Source organism: Bubalus bubalis, chromosome 13 (assembly GCF_019923935.1).
Source record: "Bubalus bubalis isolate 160015118507 breed Murrah chromosome 13, NDDB_SH_1, whole genome shotgun sequence".
NCBI classification, from domain to species: Eukaryota; Metazoa; Chordata; class Mammalia; order Artiodactyla; family Bovidae; genus Bubalus; species Bubalus bubalis.
The window spans coordinates 87,170,249-87,192,480 of NC_059169.1; the positions used below are offsets into that span (position 1 = coordinate 87,170,249).

Consider the following 22,232-nt stretch of genomic DNA (forward strand, 5'->3'; position numbering starts at 1 on the left):
CTTAAGAAAGCCTGTCATTTTCTTCTGTGTTGACTCTGCCTCTCTCCCACTAAAATGTAAGTGCCATGCTAGACAAATCTTCAGCTGTCTCAGCTGTGCTGGCCATTCTCAAGGACAGTCCTCAGGGATCTCCTGACTTGTATAAGCAATGGCACACTACGAAAATTATGGAGTGTCATTTCCAAGACTAGGTCACAAAAGACATTACAGCTTTTGTCTTGCTCCTTCTTGGATGACTCACTCTAGGATATGCCTGCTGCCAGATCACAACGACACTCAAGAAGACCTAGGGGAAGGCCCATGGGGCAAAGAACTGAGCTAACGAAGCTAGAGAAGCAGGGAGGCATCCTGCCGACAGCCACGTGTGTGAGCCATCCCAGAAGCCCCAAACGTTCAGCTGATGAGAGCTCTAGCCAACATCTTCACTGCAACCTCATGAGACACCAAGCCACAACCACCCAGCCAAGCAACTTCCAAACTCCTGACCCACAGAAACAGTATGACATAATAAATGTTTGCTGATTTGGCTTAATTTGTTACACAGCAGCAGATAACTTATAGGCACCATTGTGTGTTTAGCCTACAAAATAGTAGCTGGCAGTCAATTAGTACCTGAAGGTATGACTAAGCAATTACTGGATGATAAAATAAACAAAAAATAGTGCCATCCCACAGATGATTACCACTTGGGGAAAAAAATAATACAGTAACAAATTACAAATAAAGGTAAAAAATACTGTAAACACCCTCAAGTAAATTAGCAACAGATAGAGACCAGTGATTAATTCTGGGGTGGAGAAGGAACCTCAAAAGAGTCTTTGGAAAGGGATGCAAAGAAAATCAGGTGAGGCTAAATCAGAATTACAGGAGATGGTGCATGTGAACAGCTAACGAGTCCCATGATCTTTAAAATGCTAGTGACATCACTGTCACAGAGACATCTTTCTGGGGAGGAAAACTGGCCATTCCCTGTTTCAAGTGGATAAGCTAAGCATCTCAGTCATAGGTACAATCTTATCACCTGGTAACAATTCCCACCAACCTACCAACTACTACACCCTACCTTCAATGCTCCTAAAATGGCCATTTCCCACTCTTAAATAGTATTACTGAAATTCATAAAAAGTTCTTTAACCAGAGGATCCTTTGAAAAGATGAAAATGTATCACCCCAAAATTACTTACTTACAATGATTTGTTCACATTTAGATTTTATACAGTATTTTCATATCATTAAGTGAGAAATACACTTAACAGTTATAATTTTGAAATTCCTTTAAATTGCTTGAAAATAAGTCATGCCATGAAATTAAAAGACATTTGCTCCTTGGAAGAAAAGCCAGAAACTAGAAAAGAAAAGAAAAACTAGACAGCATATTCAAAAGCAGAGACATTACTTGGCCAACAAAAGTCTGTCTAGTCAAAGCTATGGTTTTTCCAGTAGTCATGTACAGATGTGAGAGTTGGACCATAAAGAAGGCTGAGCATTGAAGAATTGATGCTTTTGAACTGTGGTGTTGGAGAAGACTCTTGAGAGTTTCCTGGACTGCAAGGAAATACAAACAGTCCATCCTAAAGGAAATCAGTCCTGAATATTCATTGGAAGGACTGATGCTGAAGCTGAAGCTCCAATACTTTGACCACCTGATGCGAAGAGTCAACTCACTGGAAAGGACCCTGATCCTGGGAAAGACTGAAGGCAGGAGGATAAGGGGACAACAGAGGACGAGATGGTTGGATGGCATCACCAACTCGATGGACATGAGTTTGAGCAAACCCCAGGAGTTGGTGATGGACAGGGAAGCCTGGCATGCTGCAGTCCATGGGTTCAAAGAGTCGGACAAGACTGAGCAACTGAACTGAACTGAATATGCAATATGTATTCCACAGCCAAGTGCCATATGCAGACTAGCCAGTGGAAATGCCCACATAGGAAAGAGGCTTTCTTTATCTGTGATAAAGCCACAGGCCCAAACCTACTGTTCCTATGTTTAGCTGGTCATTTGGTTTTTTGTCTTGCTTATGTGTATAATTTTTTTAAATACTATATTTTACTTAAAGCTTAATTTAAAAGATTTAATCCTTTTCCCATTAAGTTCAATTATACCATGAATTCTACCACAGACCCCTTGGGGGACCATAGATCCCAGAGTAAGTGTCCCTGGTAGGTACGAATGGAATAATAACATAAATAGTGGTGTAAAAGAAAGGAACTTAAGTTCTAATGCTTGCAATGAATCAATGGGAGGGATGAGATGACCCACAGTTGAGACTAACATGGAGAAATGCAATAGAAATGCTCAAGAAGAGCTGGAAGCCTTTGAAGGAAAAAGCTAACAGGAAAATAAAGTCTTCAAATAACCCCTAGGTTTCAAGTACTGCAACAAGGAAAGCAAACCTTCAAAGATGACAGACTTTGAGTTCCAAAGGGCAAAGTAGGAGGGTTTTTGAAGGCTTCAGAAGTTGGGCGATACTGTCAGATTAGAAAAATACACGGCCCTGGACTGGGGGAGAAGCATACAGATGCATACTGAAGATGTGGACTCCTGAGGTTGTCTCCAGTCAGCAGAAAATTGATTTGAACTATAATAACTTTAATGAAAATTAACTAGGAAACATAAATCAAACCAAGTGGACCGTATCTTAAGTCACCTTGCCTCTGCCCTCTGCCGCTACCACTACTACCCTACTTCAGGCCACCTGGACAACTGGTATAGCCTCCTAGCTTGCTCCAGTGTCTTCACTGGCCCCTGTCCCTACCACTCCCCAAACTAATCTCTGCACAGATCTTACTGAAATCAAAACCAAATCATGTCCCTCACTCCTGTACTTCAAACCTTTCAGCATCTGTAATCCCACTGCTCAGAGGATGACACTCAAATATCTTACCATGGCTCAAAGGCCCACTTTAACCTTAATCTTACTTCCTCTTAAGAAAATCTCTTCATGACTCCACCACCATTAGACTATATCATCTAGACATAATGAATAACCTAGAAACTTCTACACATGCACAAGATATTTCTTGTGCCTAGAACCTATCCATTTATCTGGATAATTTCAATTCAGGCTTCAGTTTGCACAACATCTAATGTAGTAGCCTTTCTGACACCTCAAGACTGGATTAGATGCCCATACACCTAGCGCTTCCCCATTATATAGTATACCACATGTTAGTATATGTGTACCACTCTAAGGCAAAAAGACAGGACACTGAAAGTTGAACTCCTCAGGTCGATAGATGCCCAATATGCTACTGGAGATCAGTGGAGAAATAACTCCAGAAAGAATGAAGTCAAAGCAAAAGCAACACCCAGTTGTTGATGTGACAGGTGATGGAAGTAAAGTCTGATGCTGTAAAAAGCAATATTGCATAGGAACCTGGAATGTTAGGTCCATGAATCAAGGCAAATTGGAAGTGGTCAAACAAGAGATGGCAAGAGTGAACGTCAACATTCTAGGACTCAACAAACTAAAATGGACTGGAACGGGTGAATTTAACTCAGATGACCATTATATCTACTTCTGTGGGCAAGAATCCCTTAGAAGAAATAGAGGAGCCATTATAGTCAACAAAAGAGTCCAAAATGCAGTACTTGGATGCCATCTCAAAAACGACAGAATGATCTCTGTTCGTTTCTAAGGCAAACCATTCAATATGATGGTACTCCAAGTCTATGCCCCGACCAGTAATGCTGAAGAAGCTGAAGTTGAACAGTTCAATGAAGACCTACAAGACCTTCTAGAACTAACACACAAAGAAGATGCCCTTTTCATTATAGGGGACTGGAATGCAAAAGTAGGAAGTCAGGAAATACCTGGAGTAATCAGCAAATTTGGCCTTGGAAACAGAATGAAACAGGGAAAAGGCTAATAGAGTTCTGCCAAGAGAACACACTGGTCATAGCAAACACCCTCTTCCAACAACACAAGACAAGACTCTACACGTGGACAACACCAGATGGTCAATGCCGAAATCAGATTGATGATACTCTTTGCAGCCAAAGATAGAGAAGCCCTATACAGTCAGCAAAAATAAGATCAGGAGCTGACTGTGGCTCAGATCATGAACTGCTTATTGCCAAATTCCAGTTCAAACTGAAGAAAGTAGGGAAAAACACTAGACTATTCAGGTATGATCTAAACCAAATCACTTATGATTATACAGTGGAAGTGACAAATAGATTCAAAGGATTAGATCCAACAGAGTGCCTGAAGAACTATGGACAGAGATTTGTGACACTGTACAGGAGGCGGTGATCAAGATCATTCCAAACAAAAGAAATGGAAAAAGGCAAAATGGTTGTCTGAGAAGGCCTTACAAATAGCTGAGAAAAGAGAAGAGAAAGGCAAAGGAGAAAAGGAAAGATACATTCATCTGAATGCAGAGTTCCAAAGAATAGCAAGGAAAGATAAGAAAGCCTTCCTCAGAGATCAATGCAAAGAAATAGAGGAAAATAATAGAATGGGAAAGACTAGAGATCTCGAGAAAATCAGAGATACCAAGGGAACATTTCATGCAAAGATCGGCACAATACAAGACAGAAATGGTATGGACTCAAAAGAAGTGGAAGATATCAAGAACAGGTGGCAAGAATAAACAGAAAAATTATACAAAAAAGGCCGTCATGACCCAGATAACCACGATCGTTGTGATCACTCACCTAGAGCCAGACATCCTGAAAAGCGAAGTCACATGGGCCTTAGGAAGCATCACTACAAACAAAGCTAGTGGAGGTGATGGAATTCCAGTGGAGCTCTTTCAAATCCTGAAAGATGATGCTGTGCAAGTACTGCACTCAATATGCTAGCAAATTTGGAAACTCAGCAGTGGCCACAGGGCTGGAAAACATCAGTTTTCATTCCAATCCCAAAGAAAGGCAATGCCAAAGAATGCTCAAACTACTGCACAATTGTACTCATCTCACATGCTAGTAAAGTAATGCTCAAAATTCTCCAAGCCAGGCTTCAACAGTACGTGAACCGTGAACTTCCAGATGTTCAAGCTGGATTTAGAAAAGCCAGACGAACCAGAGATCAAATTGCCAACATCTGCTGCATCATCGAAAAAGCAAGAGAGTTCCAGAAAAACATCTATTTCTGCTTTATTGACTATGCCAAAGCCTTTGACTGTGTGGATCACAATAATCTGTGGAAAATTCTGAAAGACAGGGGAATACCAGACCACCTGACCTGCCTGCTGAGAAATCTGCATGCAGGTCAGGAAGCAACAGTTAGAACTGGACATGGAACAACAGACTGGTTCCAAATTGGTAAAGGAATACGTCAAGTCTGTATATTGTCACCCTGCTTATTTAACTTATATGCAGAGTACATCATGAGAAATGCTAGACTGGAGGAAGCACAAGCTGGAATCAAGACTGCCAGGAGAAATATTAATAACCTCAGATATGCAGATGACACCACACTTATGGCAGAAAGCAAAGAGAAACTAAAGAGCCTCTTGATGAAAGTGAAAGAGGAGAGTGAAAAAGCTGGCTTAAAACTCAAGATTCAAAAAAGAAAGATCATGGCATCTGGTCCCATCACTTCATGGCAAATAGATGAGGAAACAATGGAAACAGTGACAGACTTTATTTTCTTGGGCTCCAAAGTCACTGCAGATGGTGACTGCACCCATGACATTCAAAGACGCTTGCCCCTTGGAAGAAAAGTTATAACAACCTAGACAGCATATTACAAAGCAGAGACATTATTTGGCCAACAAAGGTCCGTCTAGCCAAAGCTATGGTTTTTCCAGTAGTCATGTATGGATGTGAGAGTTAGACTATAAAGAAAGCTTTTCGCTGAAGAATTGCTGCTTTTGAACTTTGGTGTTGGAGAAGATTCTTGAGAGTCCCTTAGACAGCAAGGAGATCCAACCAGTCCATTCTAAAGGAAATCAGTCCTGAATATTCATTGGAAGGACTTATGCTGAAGCTGAACCTCCAACATTTTGGCCACCTGATGCGAAGAACTGGCTCATTTGAAAAGACCCTGATGGTGGGAAAGACTGAAGGCAAGAGGAGAAGGGGACAACAGAGGATGAGATGGTTGGATGGCATTACTGACTCAATGGACATGAGTTTTGTAAACTCCTGTTGTTGGTGATGGACAGGGAGGCCTGGCGTGCTGCAGTCCAAGAGGTCGCAAAGAGTCGGACACGACTGAGCGACTGAACTGAGTTGAACTGAATATTCCAAATATCTCAAAGTTATATTTATCCACATCTACTTAAAGTACAATTTCTAATTACATATACTCAAATATTACACTACTATATGCTTGGAAGGAAATATAAATTAGTTCTATAAATGTCACATTGTTTTCAAGACCTAGACCAATCGTTCCCAAAAATTACCTGAAGATATCAAGAATTGCTTTCTACCTGCCAACCTGACACAGGCACTGTAATCCATTCCATTGATATCCACGAGTAAAATCATTAGAAAGAAAAAAAAAATTACTACCACTCCTGCCAGTCTGTATTCCAACCTGTCCTTTGAAACAGCTGAAAAGTCACCTTCTCTATGAAGTTTTCTCCAAGACTAAAATTGACCTTACCATTCACCATTCCAGCCCACTTCAACTGTATACTGGTTTTGTACACAAGTTTTTTTCCTCACTGTTACCAGAGGGCAGAGACATATTATTCATCTTTGCCATGTCTATGACAGTACCAAGCCCTCAATAAAGGCTCCATGAATTAAAGGATAAAAGGATGAATAAACAAGTCTGCATACCCTACTGCATCTTAGCATACTCAGCTCTGAGAACTCTTGATCTTATTTCCAAGTTCCTACTGATTTGAGGAGGAGCTCTCTAAACCAGCCCATAAATATTTAAAAATCCAAGATAGTACTGAAGTGTTAACTACTGAAAATCTAAATACAGGAAGTGCTAATTAACTCATATTAATGTGCTCTGAAAGGCCCACCAAACTGAGTGAATAGTTGAAGTTTTTTACGACTTATTTTCAGGTATATTCAGTTGTCCCGCTGGTGCACCTCCTTTATTCTTATTGGTTGATTCTTGGCTGCGCTGGGCCTTCGCTGCTGTGTGCCGGCTTCTCAGTGCGGGGACTTCCCCTGCTGCAGAGCGCAGGCTCGAGGCCCGCAGGTTGCCCCTGGCACCTGGAATCCTCCCGGACGAGGGCTCAAACCCACTCCACTGCACTGGTAGAAGGATTCTTAACCACTGCACCACCGGGTAAGTTCCTGGTATATTGACTTTCCACAGAATATTTTGAATATATAATTTTGCAGGACAGCTGTGGAATATATTATGATACATTTTGCTTTATCATTTGTTTTTAACTTTAAAAGGAAAAATAAATTAATAAAAATGCAAAATAAACTTAAAATCAGTACAGAAAGCTTTAAATCTTACTAGGCCCAATGGCAGCCCACTCCAATACTCTGGCCTGGAGAATCCCATGGATGGAGGAGCCTGGTGGGCTGCAGTCCATGGGGTCGCAAAGAGTTGGACATGACTAAGCGACTTCACTTTCACTTTTCACTTTCATACATTGGAGAAGGAAATGGCAACCCACTCCAGTGTTCTTGCCTGGAGAATCCCAGGGACGGGGGGAGCCTGGTGGGCTTCCGTCTGTGGGGTCGCACAGAGTCGGACATTACTGAAGCAACTTAGCAGCAGTAGTAGCAGGCCCATATGATAAAATTATTTTAAATTATTCTTTTCCATTGAACTTTAAAAAGAAAAAGTTAATGATTTAGGTTCCATGACCAGACTTGGGAGTTAGGCACAAATTCAGATAATCAAAATCATTTTATTTTCTTTCATAACTGTGATGTCTAATTTATATATATTCCACAAGACACCACACATCCAGGTAGGTACAGGCACAGCATGCTGCTACTGCTGCTAAGTCGCTTCAGTCGTGTCCAACTCTGTGCAACCCATAGACGGCAGCCCACCAGGCTCCCCCGTCCCTGGGACTCTCCAGGCAAGAACACTGGAGTGGGTTGCCATTTCCTTCTCCAATGCACGAAAGTGAAAAGGGAAAGTGAAGTTGCTCAGTCATGTCCAACTCCTAGCGACCCCATGGACTGCAGCCTCCTCCATCCATGGGATTTGCCAGGCAAGAGTACTGGAGTGGGTTGCCATTGCCTTCTCCACAGGCACAGCATGCAGGTAGACAAATCGGAGGCCGGGCAGGCACACTCGCCTGAGCTCTCAGCCTGCAGTGCCCAGCAGCAGAGGGAAGAACACCCGGGAATGCAGCAGATTCAGGTACACCGAGCGGGTCTGCAGGCCCACGGAGCACAGGGGGAGCTTCTCACAGATCCCCCAGCATGCACGCCCAGACCATGAAACCACAGGCAGTCTGGAGTCCCTTCCAGGAGGACCTGGGAGGGGCACCTAGAAAGCCTACCTGTACACCTGGGGGCAAGCTGCCACTGCTGCAAGATGGTGGTTTCCAGACAGAAGTTTTTCTATGTTCTTTGCAATTAAGAAAACACATCCTTTACCTGTTGCTATTTCTCAGTCACACACATCACTACTCCTTTGAGACGACTTTTCCAGTTTTGTTTACTTACTAGAAATACTCAAAACAGTTCATTTCTTATCACAGAAAACTCCTTAAATACAATATGTCTTTACAATTATAATTTCTTAGGATTAAGATCAATGGCTAGGATACAACTTTTCCTGGTCAGTTTCAAGGTCAGAAGACTCATTCCAATGACTGCAGGAGAAAAGCAGAAAATTAGGAAACACTTCCAGATTTTACACTGAGACAGGGACAGAGCTTAAGTGGCAGTGTAAGTCTCGTGGCAAAGATCATGCTCCCTGGGGCCAGTCTGTCAGTTTTCCTGGTTGCTTCACATGACTTTACACAAGTTACTCGTACTCTCTCTTGCCTCACTTTCTTCATCTTTGAAAAATGGAATAGTAACAAGGCCTACTCAGAGGCTTGCTGTGGAAACTAAATGTGTTTATAAAGCTAATATTTGGAATGCTACTTGGCACACAGCTAATAAACAGTCCTCATTATCACTTAACACACCTTTTTCCAAGCAGCAGCTGTGTTTTCACATTCTCTGAGTAAATTCTCCAGCAACTTACTTGACTCCTGTTTGCTGACTGAGAGTCGTCTATCAAGTTAGAGAAGCAGGGTCCTACCACGGAGGCCTGTGTGCCACAGCAAAAAGCGTTAGGCTTGACCTATAGGTAAAGGTGCAACTACACAGTTACAAACAGGGCAAAGTATTGTCAGGCATGCAATTCAGATAGGTCATTGTGGTTGCGGTGCACGAGGCTGGCTTTTTTTCAGTTTGTTGTTTTTTTTTTTTTCCCCCACATGGTGGATCTTAGTTCCCTGAACCAGGGATCAAACCCATGTGCTCTGCAGGGAAAGTGCAGTCTTAACCACTGTACCACCAGGGAAGTACCCCAAGAAGCTGGCTTCTTAGGAAGCAATAGAAAGTTGTGAGAGTCCTAACAAAACATTAGAAGGGTGAAGTTACCTTCTATGAAAATACAGGACAGAAATATGCTTAAGAGGGAAGTGACAAATTTAATACAGGACACAAAGAGTTTCACATAAAAATGAGACACCGATCTGAAGGTATTCAATAGGCCAACGCATGGATGCCTCAGCTTGAGGAAAAGTCAAGACAGATACACACAGAGGTGATCACCCAAGCCAAGCACCAGAGACAAAGAGAAGAGCGGCTGCAGGAGAGCAGGCTGAGAGATGACAACAGTCTAAAAGATGTGTAAGGCTAAAGGCAGAGGAGACACACACACAGCAGAGACAGAGAAGGAAAAGTCCAAGGGGTATGAAACCTATAAAGTGTGGGCCACAGAAGCCAAGTCTTTGTTCTTCAAAAGGGAACAAGATAACTGTATCAGGCAGAGCAGAGAAATCCATTAAATGTCCAAAGACTAAAAAGTAATGAATGTTACTGAGATAAAAAGGATCATTTCATAACGATAAACTGAAACAATACAAAATGTATATGCACTTAATTGCAGAGCTTCATAAAACATGAAGCAAAAGTTGAAAGAACTAAGAAGAAAAATTTAAGAATCCAAAATTATAGTTGGAGTCTTCAACACTCCTCAATAATTGTTAGAAAAAGCAACAGAAAATCAGAATATAGAAGACATGAACAAAACTATCAACCACCTTGGCGTATTTACTACTTATAGACCGATTCTAACAAAAACAGAATACACATGGAGTATCCACCAAGACCGCCCACATTCTGAGGCAGAAAGCAAGCCTCAAACTGAAAAGGACTGAAATCACAGAAAGTACGAAACCACTGGTCACAAGGGACTTAAATTACAAATCAGCAACATAAAGATACCGGGAAATCCTCAAATATTTGAAAATTAAACAAGATATATCTAAATAATCAATGGGGAAAAGAAGAAATCAACAGGAAACTTAAAACTATTTCAAATATTCAGAAGATTAACAGCTAAAGTAGTTCTCAGAAGGAAATTTACAGCATAAAATTCTCATTGGAAAACTAAAGTTCTCAAATAAATTATTTAAGCTTCCACCCAAAGAAGCTGTTAAAAGAATAAAGCAAAAGTATAGAAATAATAAAGATAAAACAATTAAATGAAAATAAAAGAACAATAAAGAAAATTAGTGAGACCAAAAGCCAGTTCTCTGAAATAATCAATAAAACTGTAGACTATTTGGTGTCATGAAGTCCACTTAGTGGACTGGATCACCTTTCTTTTTTTTCATGGGATGGATGGGAGTAAAAGGAGTAGAAAGGAAGGGAAAGAAAAAGATCAGAGTTCATTAGGCTTTGTTGTTGTTGTTCCGTTGCTAAGTCGTGTCCGACTCTTTGCAACCCCATGGACTGCAGCTTGCAGGCTTCACTGTCCTTCACCATCTCCTGGAGTTTGCTCAAATTCATGTCTATTGAGCCAGTGATGCCATCTAACCTTCTCACCCCTGTCGTCCCCTTCTCCTCTCGCCTTCAATCTTTCCCAGCATCAGGGTCTTTTACAAAGAGTCGGCTCTTCGCATCAGGTGGCTAAAGTACTGGTGCTTCAGTGTCAGCGTCAGTCCTTCCAATGAATGTTTGGGGTTGATTGCCTTTAGGATGGGCTGGTTTGATCTGGTTTAACCATTACACTTAGAAACATTAAATATAGGTTCTTAAAAACTTTTGTTTCAACAGAGAGAATCTGTGTTTGTTGTGCCGGGCTACAAACTAAAGTGTACTTCTTTCTGTGGATCCTAGTCAAAAAATCTTGAAAACCATTGCTGCAGGCCACACAAGGGATTACAATAGTAACGCTGGCTACAGCAAGATAAAAGGGGAGGAAGATCAGCAGGAGGGCTGCACTGTAGACACACGGTTCTGAAGGACAAGGCAGAAAAAGGCAGATCAAAAACAACCCCTTCCCCACAAAAACCCCCAGGGGACACTTTGATGGAAAACTTAGCATGGTGACATGCACATTCAATTTCATCCAGCTTACCTTTCACACTTGGCCCTCACTGTCCTCCTCCCAACCTTTTTGTCTCTACAAGGAAACCTTTCTTTTCAACCCAGGTATAAACAAAAGAGTGTTGTAAGCTAAATTACTTTTTTCACCTTTATATTACCCTAGCACCTTGAACAGCATTTTACACACAGCAGACGCCCAGATATTCATAGGACGAACACTGTTTAAAGTATATTAATTCTGCCTATGGACCTCAAGGCTACAGTAATACTCCGTTCTCTTAATCCAACAGTGTCCTATGAAATTTAATTCTGACAGTAATTTAAGAAACTACCTTGAAATGTGAAGTACTTTTTCAGGCCTTTAACAAAAAGCAACCTAAGATGAGTTTCTAACATTAGTGTTTCCCAAGATGTCTCGACAAATGTTGTTATTCAAACACATGACTACAGCAGACATCATTCCTATATGCCTTGTCCCAAGCCCTGCCCCAAAAAAGTCTATTCACATCAGGAAGTTCTATATTAAAGGCATACATGCAGCACACGTTGCAGTGGTGGGAAAGTTTAATTAGAAAACACATTGCTGCTGCTGCTGCTGCTAAGTCGCTTCAGTTGTGTCCGACTCTGTGTGACCCCACAGACGGAAGCCCACCAGGCTCCCCGTCCCTGGGATTCTCCAGGCAAGAACACTGGAGTGGGTTGCCATTTCCTTCTCCAATGCATGAAAGTGAAAAGTGAAAGCGAAGTCGCTCAGTCATTTCCGACTCTTCACGACCCCATGGACTGCAGCCTACCAGGCTCCTCCGTCCATGGGATTTTCCAGGCAAGAGTACTAGAGTGGGGTGCCACTGCCTTCTCCAAAACACATTGCTAGCACACATCAGCATCAGTGGCAAATGCTTCCATGCGCTGCAACTCATCAGAAACAGTTTAAAGAGCCCTCAAAGTATCCAGCTTTCCTTTCTCTCCTCAAATCTCTACACAATCTATGACACACACACCCCCTGTAAGACTCAACTGCAGATGAATCAGTCACACCACCCCTCTGTCCACACCAGAAAGTATCTTTTAAAGCTTGTAAAAATAGGGACAGAATTGAATGCAGCAGCTCAACATACTTGAGCTTAAATGAGATTCACCAAAACCCTAAGAGGAAAGCAGAAAAGGTATAAGATTAGTCATGCTTTATGTGTAAGTGAACCATCTAAGAGACCTGCCACGGTCACAGAGCGGAGAAGTGGTGAAGTTCTGTCTCCCAACGAGAAACTCCTGATTCCACATCCACTGCTCTTTCCACAGAGCAGCAGTCAGCAGTGGCCGAGAAGGGGCTGACTCAGGGTCTCCTGCTCAAGACAGCCATGCTTATTCTCTGGCCTCCACAACCCTGGGCCAGCTGCCTAGACTAGCCTGCCTGCTCAAGCCTCCCCGGGAGAGAAGGGGAACATGGAACCATCTAAGCTGAAGGCAGGCAACAGTCAGTGATCCAGGCAGGTGGTCGGAAAGGCTGAGAGCACGTCCTTGTCAAAGCTGCTCCACCCTGTGGAGAGCCAAGATCCATCTCTGGAAAGCCTGCCAGGACTAAGCCAGGACCAGATGCAAGACAAACACAATACCAGGTTAGCAAAACCGAGACTCACTCTTTCATTTGTTCAACAAACTGATGAAAATGCTTAACATGTGCCAGACAACTTGTCTGGAAGTATTAATAACAACATACTCAGTCTTCAAAAGATTTAAACTAGCGAGAAAGATGGATCATAAATCATATACTGCTTTGACAAAAATATGCACAGGGTGTGGTAGAGTCCAAAAGTTCTGACCAAGGGACAAGGAGAAGGAGAAAGGTGAGGAAAAGAGGCAGGAGGGAGAAAGTCTTCCCTGAGAAGGAGCCCATTAACTAACAGAAAATCAAAGCACACTGGTTTCCAGCGCAGTAGGCTGCAGCCACTCTAGAACGTGGGGTAGACCGAGGGGTGGCAAAGCAAAAAAAAAAAAGAGTAACAAAACAAAGATAAAGGCGGGATCTGAATGAAAAGAGGGGAAAAAAATAGAGTGTCCATAAAATACAAACAAGCCTCAAGAATATCATCACCCAGAATGCACTCAGCAACAGAAGGAAGCAATGACACAGGCCATGACATGGATGCACCTTGAAAACATGATGTCCAGTGAAAGAACTCAGTCACTAAAGAGCAACCAATTCCATTTACATGCAATGTCCAGAAAAGGCAAATCTACAGACAGAAAATAGACTGGCCATTGCCCAGGGCTAGATGAGTTGGGAATAAATTGGGAGTGACTGTTTATAGGTATGAGGTTTCTTTTTAGGTGATGAAAATGTTCTAAAATTGATTGTGGTGATGGTTTTACAGTTCTGCAAATATATTAATACTAAAAAACCACTGAACTGTCCATTTTAAATAGGTGAACTACATGCTATATGAATTATATCTCAATGAGGCTTTACAAATATACCACTGTAAACTCTCATAAAAGATCACACATAATAATCGCACATGGTTTTACTGTCAGCCTTAAGAAATCATCTGAAAGCTAAGTCAGCACAGCAAGTGTGTGGGTTTGGAGCAAGGAGGAACAGGACTTCAGCCACAGCTACACCACTGCCAGCCGTGCACATGTGGGCGAGCCACCTACTTCAGTTGCCTGAGCCCCACTGTGCTCAGCACTAAACAAGGACATCACCCACCTGGCAGGGTGAGAAGTTACACCCAAAATCTGCATTACTGCTCAATATTACCACCGTTTCTGAATATTATCCTATAAAAAAAATGTTATCCAGAGAAGCTTATATAAATATCCTTTCCTTAGATTCTACCCAGAGAAGTAAAATGTAGGATTCTAATTCAGTTTTTTAAATCGTGCATGTCCAGATCTATGTCTCATTCATCTTTGTATGCCCCCTGAACCATGTGCCTAAGATGGTACTTTGGATATCGAGGTGATGAACAGTTTTTGAGTGCTCACTGTATTTTAGCTCCTGTTTCACGTTTGACATAAAGTGAAGCTGAATTCAAATCCTTGTTATCAGAGTGCTGCGTCTGGCCCTAGATCATGCTTCTGTATTATTGATGTTATTGTTTATCTGGGTCTTGTCATCCTTTACCAATAACCTAGTGTTACATTCAAAAATATATTTCTCAGAAAAATTTATTTGAATATATAAAAATCTATAATGGTGCTATGAAGTTTTAAGTACTTATAAGAGCTTATTATTTTCAGCATGCACAATACAGGGTAAGGCATATCTAGTTCTCTCGTTTTTAAACAAAACTTTAAGAATATATCAGTGATATTTTAGTTTGGCTTACTTTAATTAGTAACTATGTATTTCTGAAAAGCTGACATGTCTTTAGCTATTTTTTGTACCTCTTTTTGAAGTGTGCAATTCATCCCCAAAGAAAGAGAACTGATTTGAATGATTCCAAGTTGACTAACAACTTGTGATTCAACAAAAATTTTAAATGAACATATTGACTAGTCCCTTTTATTTTCAAAAGCAACAATATAATATATTTCACCAGTTCAGTCTTTACTTTAGCACAATAAAGAGTCCATTTTCAAAACATGCAGTTTGTAGCAATCTTAAAGGTGTTAGTGGAGCACACCATCAACATAAGAGGGTTAGTTAAGATTTATAACAAAGGAAACCTCAAGGATCATCTTACCATATCATCCGTCAGTGTCCTGATATTTAAATGCTGCAAATGAAAGAAATCAATCATATCAGTAATTTATAACAGCTTTAATTTTAGTTAATAGAGTACATTTAAAATTCTACAATGTTCAGTTGAATATAGTTAAATTCCTGAGAGTCTAATAAAAATGCATTATATATTGTTTTAATCACTTTCTCAAAAAGATGGACAAAAGTTACCTTGAATGTGATAGTCTCCTAAAATTTCTTGGCTTTGTAAACCTCACAAACTAGAAACCTCACTGTGGTACAATAAATATATTCTCCCAAATAACAGTATTAGTTACCATTAAGTATACAGACTTAGATGGCAATGGATGTAGGAATTTAGATAAGATTTTCAGAAAACTTTTCAAATGATAAAAGTGAAACTTTAAATCTGCCATTAGCATGCAGCATAATAGATAATGAAGTACTTTGCTAGCTTAATTAACTTAAACAATTCCAATAACAGAGAAGAGAGTACTGGAATGACTATTTGCATCTTTAACATCAGTTTGATTTATCACCAGTGGTGACAGCAGACACTTTTCAATTTCATTGCTACTTCTTTGAGAACCCTTTTGCTGATTTCCTAGAAAGTGAATAAATTGGTTTCCTGCAAAGTAGAGTTCAAGAGCAAAATTAAGCATTTGGGGGAAAAACAATCCAAATTTTATAAATTCTGGAGTTGGGGGAGATTTGTACTCAAGTAGCTGAAGTCAGTTTCCACTTCTCCTCCTTATTATTCATTGTAGCATTAGACCTTTAAAATGGTAGAGAAAGAATCGAGCACCATTTCCTAAAGAGGAAATGAGGTCAAGTCTACGATTAGTATAAAAGGACATAGGTTAGCAGTGAACATCTAATCCTGGAGCTAGAAATGGCAACCCACTCCAGTATTCTCGCCTGGAAAATCCCATGGACAGAGGAGCCTGGTCGGTTACAGTCCCTGGGGTAGCTAGCAAAGAGTTGAACACGACTGACCAACTAACACTTCATCATCTAATGGAATAAGTGGCACGTAGGTAAACTCAACATTTATCGACAGAATGAAATTTATCATTCACACTTGTACATAGTGGAATTCACTGTTACGCTCATAAATCTATTCTCAATGACAATCCAGATTGAAAATCTGTACAGCATAAATCACTACCCTAGACTCTTCTCCCTTTCAGAGATGCTCTTTCTCACAGAGCAGGAGAAACGTGGATGGAAGGGGCCCAGCATGAGCTGAGTGTACACCAGAGAGAACGCAGCAGGACAGGTGAGCACGCCACTAGGCTCCAGACTGAACTGCCGGATCAGCAGACTACATACTCTCAACTAGGAGCAAATTAGCAGCAATACTGGATTAATGAAATAGTAATGTTGAAACTTGGGCTGTAGAATTTAGTTAATCACTACAAACTTCAGCATTGAAATTAACAAGTACGCACAGGGGCCCGTGAGAGCGGGAGTGGCCGTGAGGCGCAAAGAGGCCACAGTCTCAGCCCAGAGACCGGGACTAGAATTAAACCTAGGTCCACCTTGCTCCTGAGTTTGCAGAGAAAGGAGCAGAGGCAAGCCTGTGTGGGGTCCCCTCCTCTAACTGCCAGCTGTGTGTGTGCCCTCCCACCAGCAGAGGCTTCCAGCACTTGGTTAACCACGTGTGTGTGTCATCAGTAGCTTCAGTTGTGTCCGACTCTTTGCGATCCTATGCACCACAGCCCGCCGGGCTCCTCTGTGCATTAGATTCTCCAGGCAAGAACGCTGGAGTGGGCTGCCATGCTCTCCTGCAGGCAATCTTCCCATAGGAGGAATCCAACCCGTTTCTTTCATGTCTCCTGCATTGGCAGCAGGGTTCTTTACAACTAGCGCCACCTGGGAAACCCTTGGTTAAACACACAGCTCTCTTATTCTCCAACTAGAAGTATCAGCCCAATCACAACTCACATCACACCTGAAATGGATCATTTCAAGTTTATCTGAGAAGAAAAAAGGAATAGAGCCCACTTCTGATACAACAGCATTCTAAGTGGCCTAAGGCTTGAAAAGGGAGGCTAATGAAAAAGCATGATGCTGAAGTCCTATTTGGGTGAGTATGTCTTAAGACAGTGAAAAACTGTTACTGACACAAATGAATAATCCCAAAATGCCAGTTTGAGTTGTCTGAGGAAAATGCCATAAAGTGACGTTAAAGGAGAGAGAAAAAACAACAGAAGCATACAAACAATTTTAAGAGAAACGAGACTAGAACCTATGCAAGATTTATGAACTAAAAACGGCACAGAAGATAAAGTATTGTACAAAAAATGTAGAGAATATAGGTTGCTAAGTCGCTTCAGTCGTGTCCGACTCTGTGTGACCCCAAAGATGGCAGCCCACCAGGCTCCCCCATTCCTGGGATTCTCCAGGCAAGAACACTGGAGTGGGTTGCCATTTCTTTCTCCAATGCATGACAGTGAAAAGTGAAAGTGAAGTCGCTCAGTCGTGTCTGACTCTTCACGACCCCATGGACTGCAGCCTACCAGGCTCCTCCGTCTGTGGGATTTTCCAGGCAAGAGCAACTGGAATGGGTTGCCACTGCCTTCTCCAGAGAATATAGGTTACATGATGTAAAATTCAGAACATGTAAATAAACAAGAGGAATATTTTTATCTACCTTCAAAGACCTAAAAATAGGACAGCCTTTTAAACTAGAGTTGGACTCATAACTTTCAGAAAAATAGTCGCTCTTGAGTAGAAACAAGACACATAAGCATTCATTTTTGGGTAGTAGTTTTTTTTAATGTCGTTAAACTACTTCATTGAGGGTCTAGCAACTCAATCAATTTGTTAAATGCTTGGCCTGTTCTTCAGAAACTATACAAGCATCCATGTAAGTCCAATTACAAACTATATTATTACAGACAATCTTTCACAAAAAAGAACATGTGATGTATTACAACAGAATTATAAGGCTTACATAGAAAAGTAAGAAAAGTCAAAGTGTGGGAAAGGGAAGTTTAACACTCTGAGAGACGAGCAAGAAGTTCAGGTCAGGTTCACAATTCCGTCTCTCCTGGAACACACTGATCTATCTATCCGTTCTCCCTCCAGCAGGAGAAGCCAATAGGCACGACAGCAGCAAGTTCCAGGGCCCATGGCAGGACGAGAGATGCTGACTTAAAGAAAACGCATCTGAAAGTGTTGGTTGCTACATCAAAACAGTAAAGATAGAATAAGCTCTACTTCAAGATTCAGCTTACAGCAAACAGAGATTATATAGCTATTTGTTCAGCCAACACGCAATCTAAAACAAACCCCTAAAGACAAACTAGCTCTAAAAAAATCTGAGTAGACAGAAAGGTGAGTAATTTCTCCTAAAAACTTAATTGTCTAATCACAGTCCATTTCAAACATGATAGGGGGTGGGGGAGGAGAAATACTAAACATTTAGTGAAAAAATGTACAGGTTAGATCAAGTGGCATCTTTGTAGGATCTCTGAAAATCAATTATTAATTCAAGTTTATTTTAAAATTTAGGTTATGTCAAAGTCCTACCTGTTTAGATTACAGAGTTCTAAAAAAAGTTGAGAGAGAAGGGGGACAGAATGACATAAAAGCCTCAGATAACTGTGGAGTTCTGGCCTTGCTTCTGTAGATACAAAACTATAAGGGTGACATCCTTAATTAAAAAAAAACAAACTTTATTATATTATTGGTCTTATACTAGTACATAAAATACTGTTTAAATGTCTGGTTAACCAAGACACTTAAAGAAATGAAGAAGTATTTCTGTTTCATAGCTACCAGCATGCCCCTGACTACGTTATCTGGTGGCGAAAACAGGAATGGCCCCATCAATCCAGTTTATGAGCAGAATTTGCTGACATCCACACCAGAAAGGAAACAGAAACATAAAACCACTAGTAAATGAAATCGAATAGGAACACTTTTAAAAATAACAACCTGATAGCAACATTAGGGTTGTATCTGCCGGAGTGGGGGAATAAAGTTAAAAGCACAGAATGTTAGACCTATTAAAGCATTTACACCTAGATGTGGCTTTATGACCTTTAGTTCCATTATCTCGCCTATGATTCTGTAAGTGTCAATGCTTTATAACCATGGGATAAAAACAAAAGTGGTGATAATATCAAAATACAAATAACTCTGAAACCAGAACCACTGGTAACTGGTTAAGGTGTGGTACTTGCACACTGGGAGTCTCTTCCTCAGCCAAACCTCACCCATCTCCCTGTGGTCTGATGTATCTCAAATTGCTAATTCTATTTCTCCCTAAAAAGCAAGCAGCTCTGCATTATAGACTGGCCTTCTACTAACGACAGCTCCTAGGATGAATGGTCAACAGGATCACTCTGAAATTGAAAGAGAGAACAAGTCTTTAAATATTTTTCTTCAAAAGAACATAAGAATCAAAAAGCTGGGGCGGGGAGGTGGGGGGTGAGGACACAGAAACACAGAACACAGGCTTCTATATTCCCATTTAAGCAAGGCATCAAAACCTTTATTGAAGACAGCACATGCTGTCAAAAACCAGATCTACAGCTTCAGAGTACTGTGCAAAACGCTGTCAGTATCAAGAGGTATGAAGAACAGTCCTTCTCCTACCAACTTAGTTAACAAGTAACAAAGACCAAATAAATTATATAACACAAAGCAACATACAAACCTCTGAGGTTCATATGCAAAGAGAAAAAGATTCTAAACTGTAGCCCAAGGCTCTTAGCAAATTTTACCTTTTCTTTCATTGGTTGGCACGTGTAGGTTAGCAGGGAGCAAGGGATCTGTCTACTGATGTCCTCAGTCACATGAAGGCCCGCCAGGCATCAAGCTAGCAGGCTCTGTCAGCAGAGTCAGAGCGGGGAAATATTTTAGAACAATTGCAACAAGCTGTTGCAATTAGTTCTATTAAGTTTATACCGCTTACTTGGCTCATTATGAGAAATTAGCAACAAGAGGAAAACAGTAAGACTGAAGTCTTCAAACACACGTGACTCAGACCCAATTCTGATAAACTTGACCATCCAGACCAGCTGGTTTTCAGCTTGTTAGTGTGCACAAAAAACACACCAAGACTTGCTTTGTAAAAGCAGGTGACAGGCCTCAGCTTCTGAAGGTCCTGGTACAGCAGATCTAGGATGGGGCCTGGGATCCTGCACACTTTGGGGCCCAAGAGAACACTGCTGCAGTGAGCCCAGGACCCCACTCCACCACCATTAGCATTAAACATCCCCGGGGCAGCATGCGGACCAACACCTGTCACACGGCCCATTTAAAACCCATGTCCCTGAAACAAATGAACAGAAGGGTGCAGAGAAGCAGCAGATGATTTCAGAGAAGTGAGAGGGAGTCAGTAGTTAGAGACAGTCCCTGAAGGCACCCATTAGCACTGATTTAAGAGAATTCAACAATCTCTGGGTGCAGTATGAATTGCCAATTGCATTGTTTATTCAAATGCTTAATCTCTTTCTAAGGTTAAGATAATTCATTCTCATAAGCATATATTTAGTACCTAAGTATCAAAGATTGTTTATTATATCAAACCACAACATGACTCTATTTGCTTGATAAAATGGGTGACAGGTTCTGACCAGCACAACAAAGTTACAGCTTGAGGGCAAAGGGCCCAACTCAACCCCCTCTTAATCACAACCTGCTCAAATTTTTTTTTAAAGTCCAGATTATTCCCTTCCACTAAAGCAGTAATGAATATGTATTTTAGCCTAGTAACGTTTCTGGTCCACACACACACCTGTCTTTATTTTGATATCAATGCTAATTATAAAGAGTATAAAAATGGGAAATGCTACCACTAGCAACCGTGACACTAGACACACCTGTGGATAAATCTAAGCGTCATCTCCCAGGAACTACACGATACACCTAGAAAATACTGTTGTTCAAGGGCTCCAATATCTCAGAAGGGTTCAAAAACAACACTGAAGCTTCCCCAGCCCTGAGGACTAGAGCAGAGCTGGCTCTTTTTGATACTACAAAGTAAAGCTTTTTTCAGTCGCCTCACTGTTGATGTGGTCATTTTTGTAGTTTGAGGTAGAAGAAAGTGAGTGAGGCGATGTTAGAACAGGTGAGAAGCAGAAAAAGCTCACCAGCACCTTCATCTGTTCCTTTACTCAAAACTGTAATCCTGCCTATTTCAGGACAATAAACACCTGTCTATTGTCCATTATCTACGGCTTCAGCACTCCTACCCTCTAGGAAGCCAGACCTGCCTTCTCCATAACTCCTTTGTAAAAGACCATCTTTCAGGAGGAGGCATCATTCAACCATTTACACATGTGAAAAGAAAAGATTCATTTCTAAGAGGCCACAAGGTTTTCAAAAAAATCTGCCACGTAACTGCAAGAAAACAACTACCTCTCCAGAAAAAGCAATTCTCAAATCGCTGCTTGGCACTCTCACTTGGATTACACATCACAGGGGCTGAACACCTTACAAGTCATGTTTTATTCTAGCAGAATTCTAGTGTTCCTCTTCCTTCAAAGGGAAAACCTAATGACCAATCCTAGGAACACAGATTTCATATCTATTTTAAGATGTTCTCTTCAGCTGTTCCAATTTCTTTCACCTAAACTACCCGATCAGAAACTCTTCTCTAATGGGTCCAGGAAAAGACAATTCAAACCCCTGAGCCCCTTTACAAGTAGGTCGTGTTCCAGGTCATGAGAACTGAAAACCTTTTTCATCATCTGAAGAAGGCTGGGTATTGGCTGTAGGAAGATTTTAAATGGTCCCAGAGATTCCAGGATCAGCCTGAAGCTTATCCAACTACTAGGTTATTTCTGAGACTGCCTCATCTCTTAGATGTCACACACAAGACACAAAGTTAGACTGGATATTCCTGAGGCTCATATGGTACCAAGCATCAGTGCATCTATTATTTGAGAAGGATTTTATTTGTTTACATTCTAGCATCACCATAAAGAAAATAAATTTGGTTAAACCTTAGAGAACAATTTTGGTGAAATAAATCCAATGTTCAAACTAAGAATTCTACTAGTAATTATTCTTTAACCTAGTAATTCTATTTCTAGAATCTACAGAGAGAATAAGAAATACAATCAAGTATTCTTATATACAAAC

At 41.0% G+C, this 22,232-nt stretch overlaps 1 protein-coding gene across 7 annotated transcripts in view; it reads right to left on the reverse strand.

Annotated features, from left to right (window-relative positions):
- The window catches only part of DIAPH3 (diaphanous related formin 3), a 569,530-nt gene that overhangs the window by 525,181 nt on the left and 22,117 nt on the right, over positions 1–22,232 (reverse strand). For 4 of the 7 annotated variants that reach the window (XM_044926876.2, XM_025263062.3, XM_025263060.3 and 1 more), the window contains exon 2: positions 15,133–15,165. The exons of 1 other annotated variant lie outside the window; for it this stretch is intronic. In XM_044926876.2, the coding sequence (XP_044782811.2) occupies positions 15,133–15,165 (33 nt within the window). Of the gene's footprint in view, positions 1–9,030; positions 9,156–15,132; positions 15,166–19,867; positions 19,979–22,232 lie in introns of those variants that run through there. 2 more of the 7 variants (XM_025263063.3, XM_044926874.2) reach the window with 2 other exon arrangements.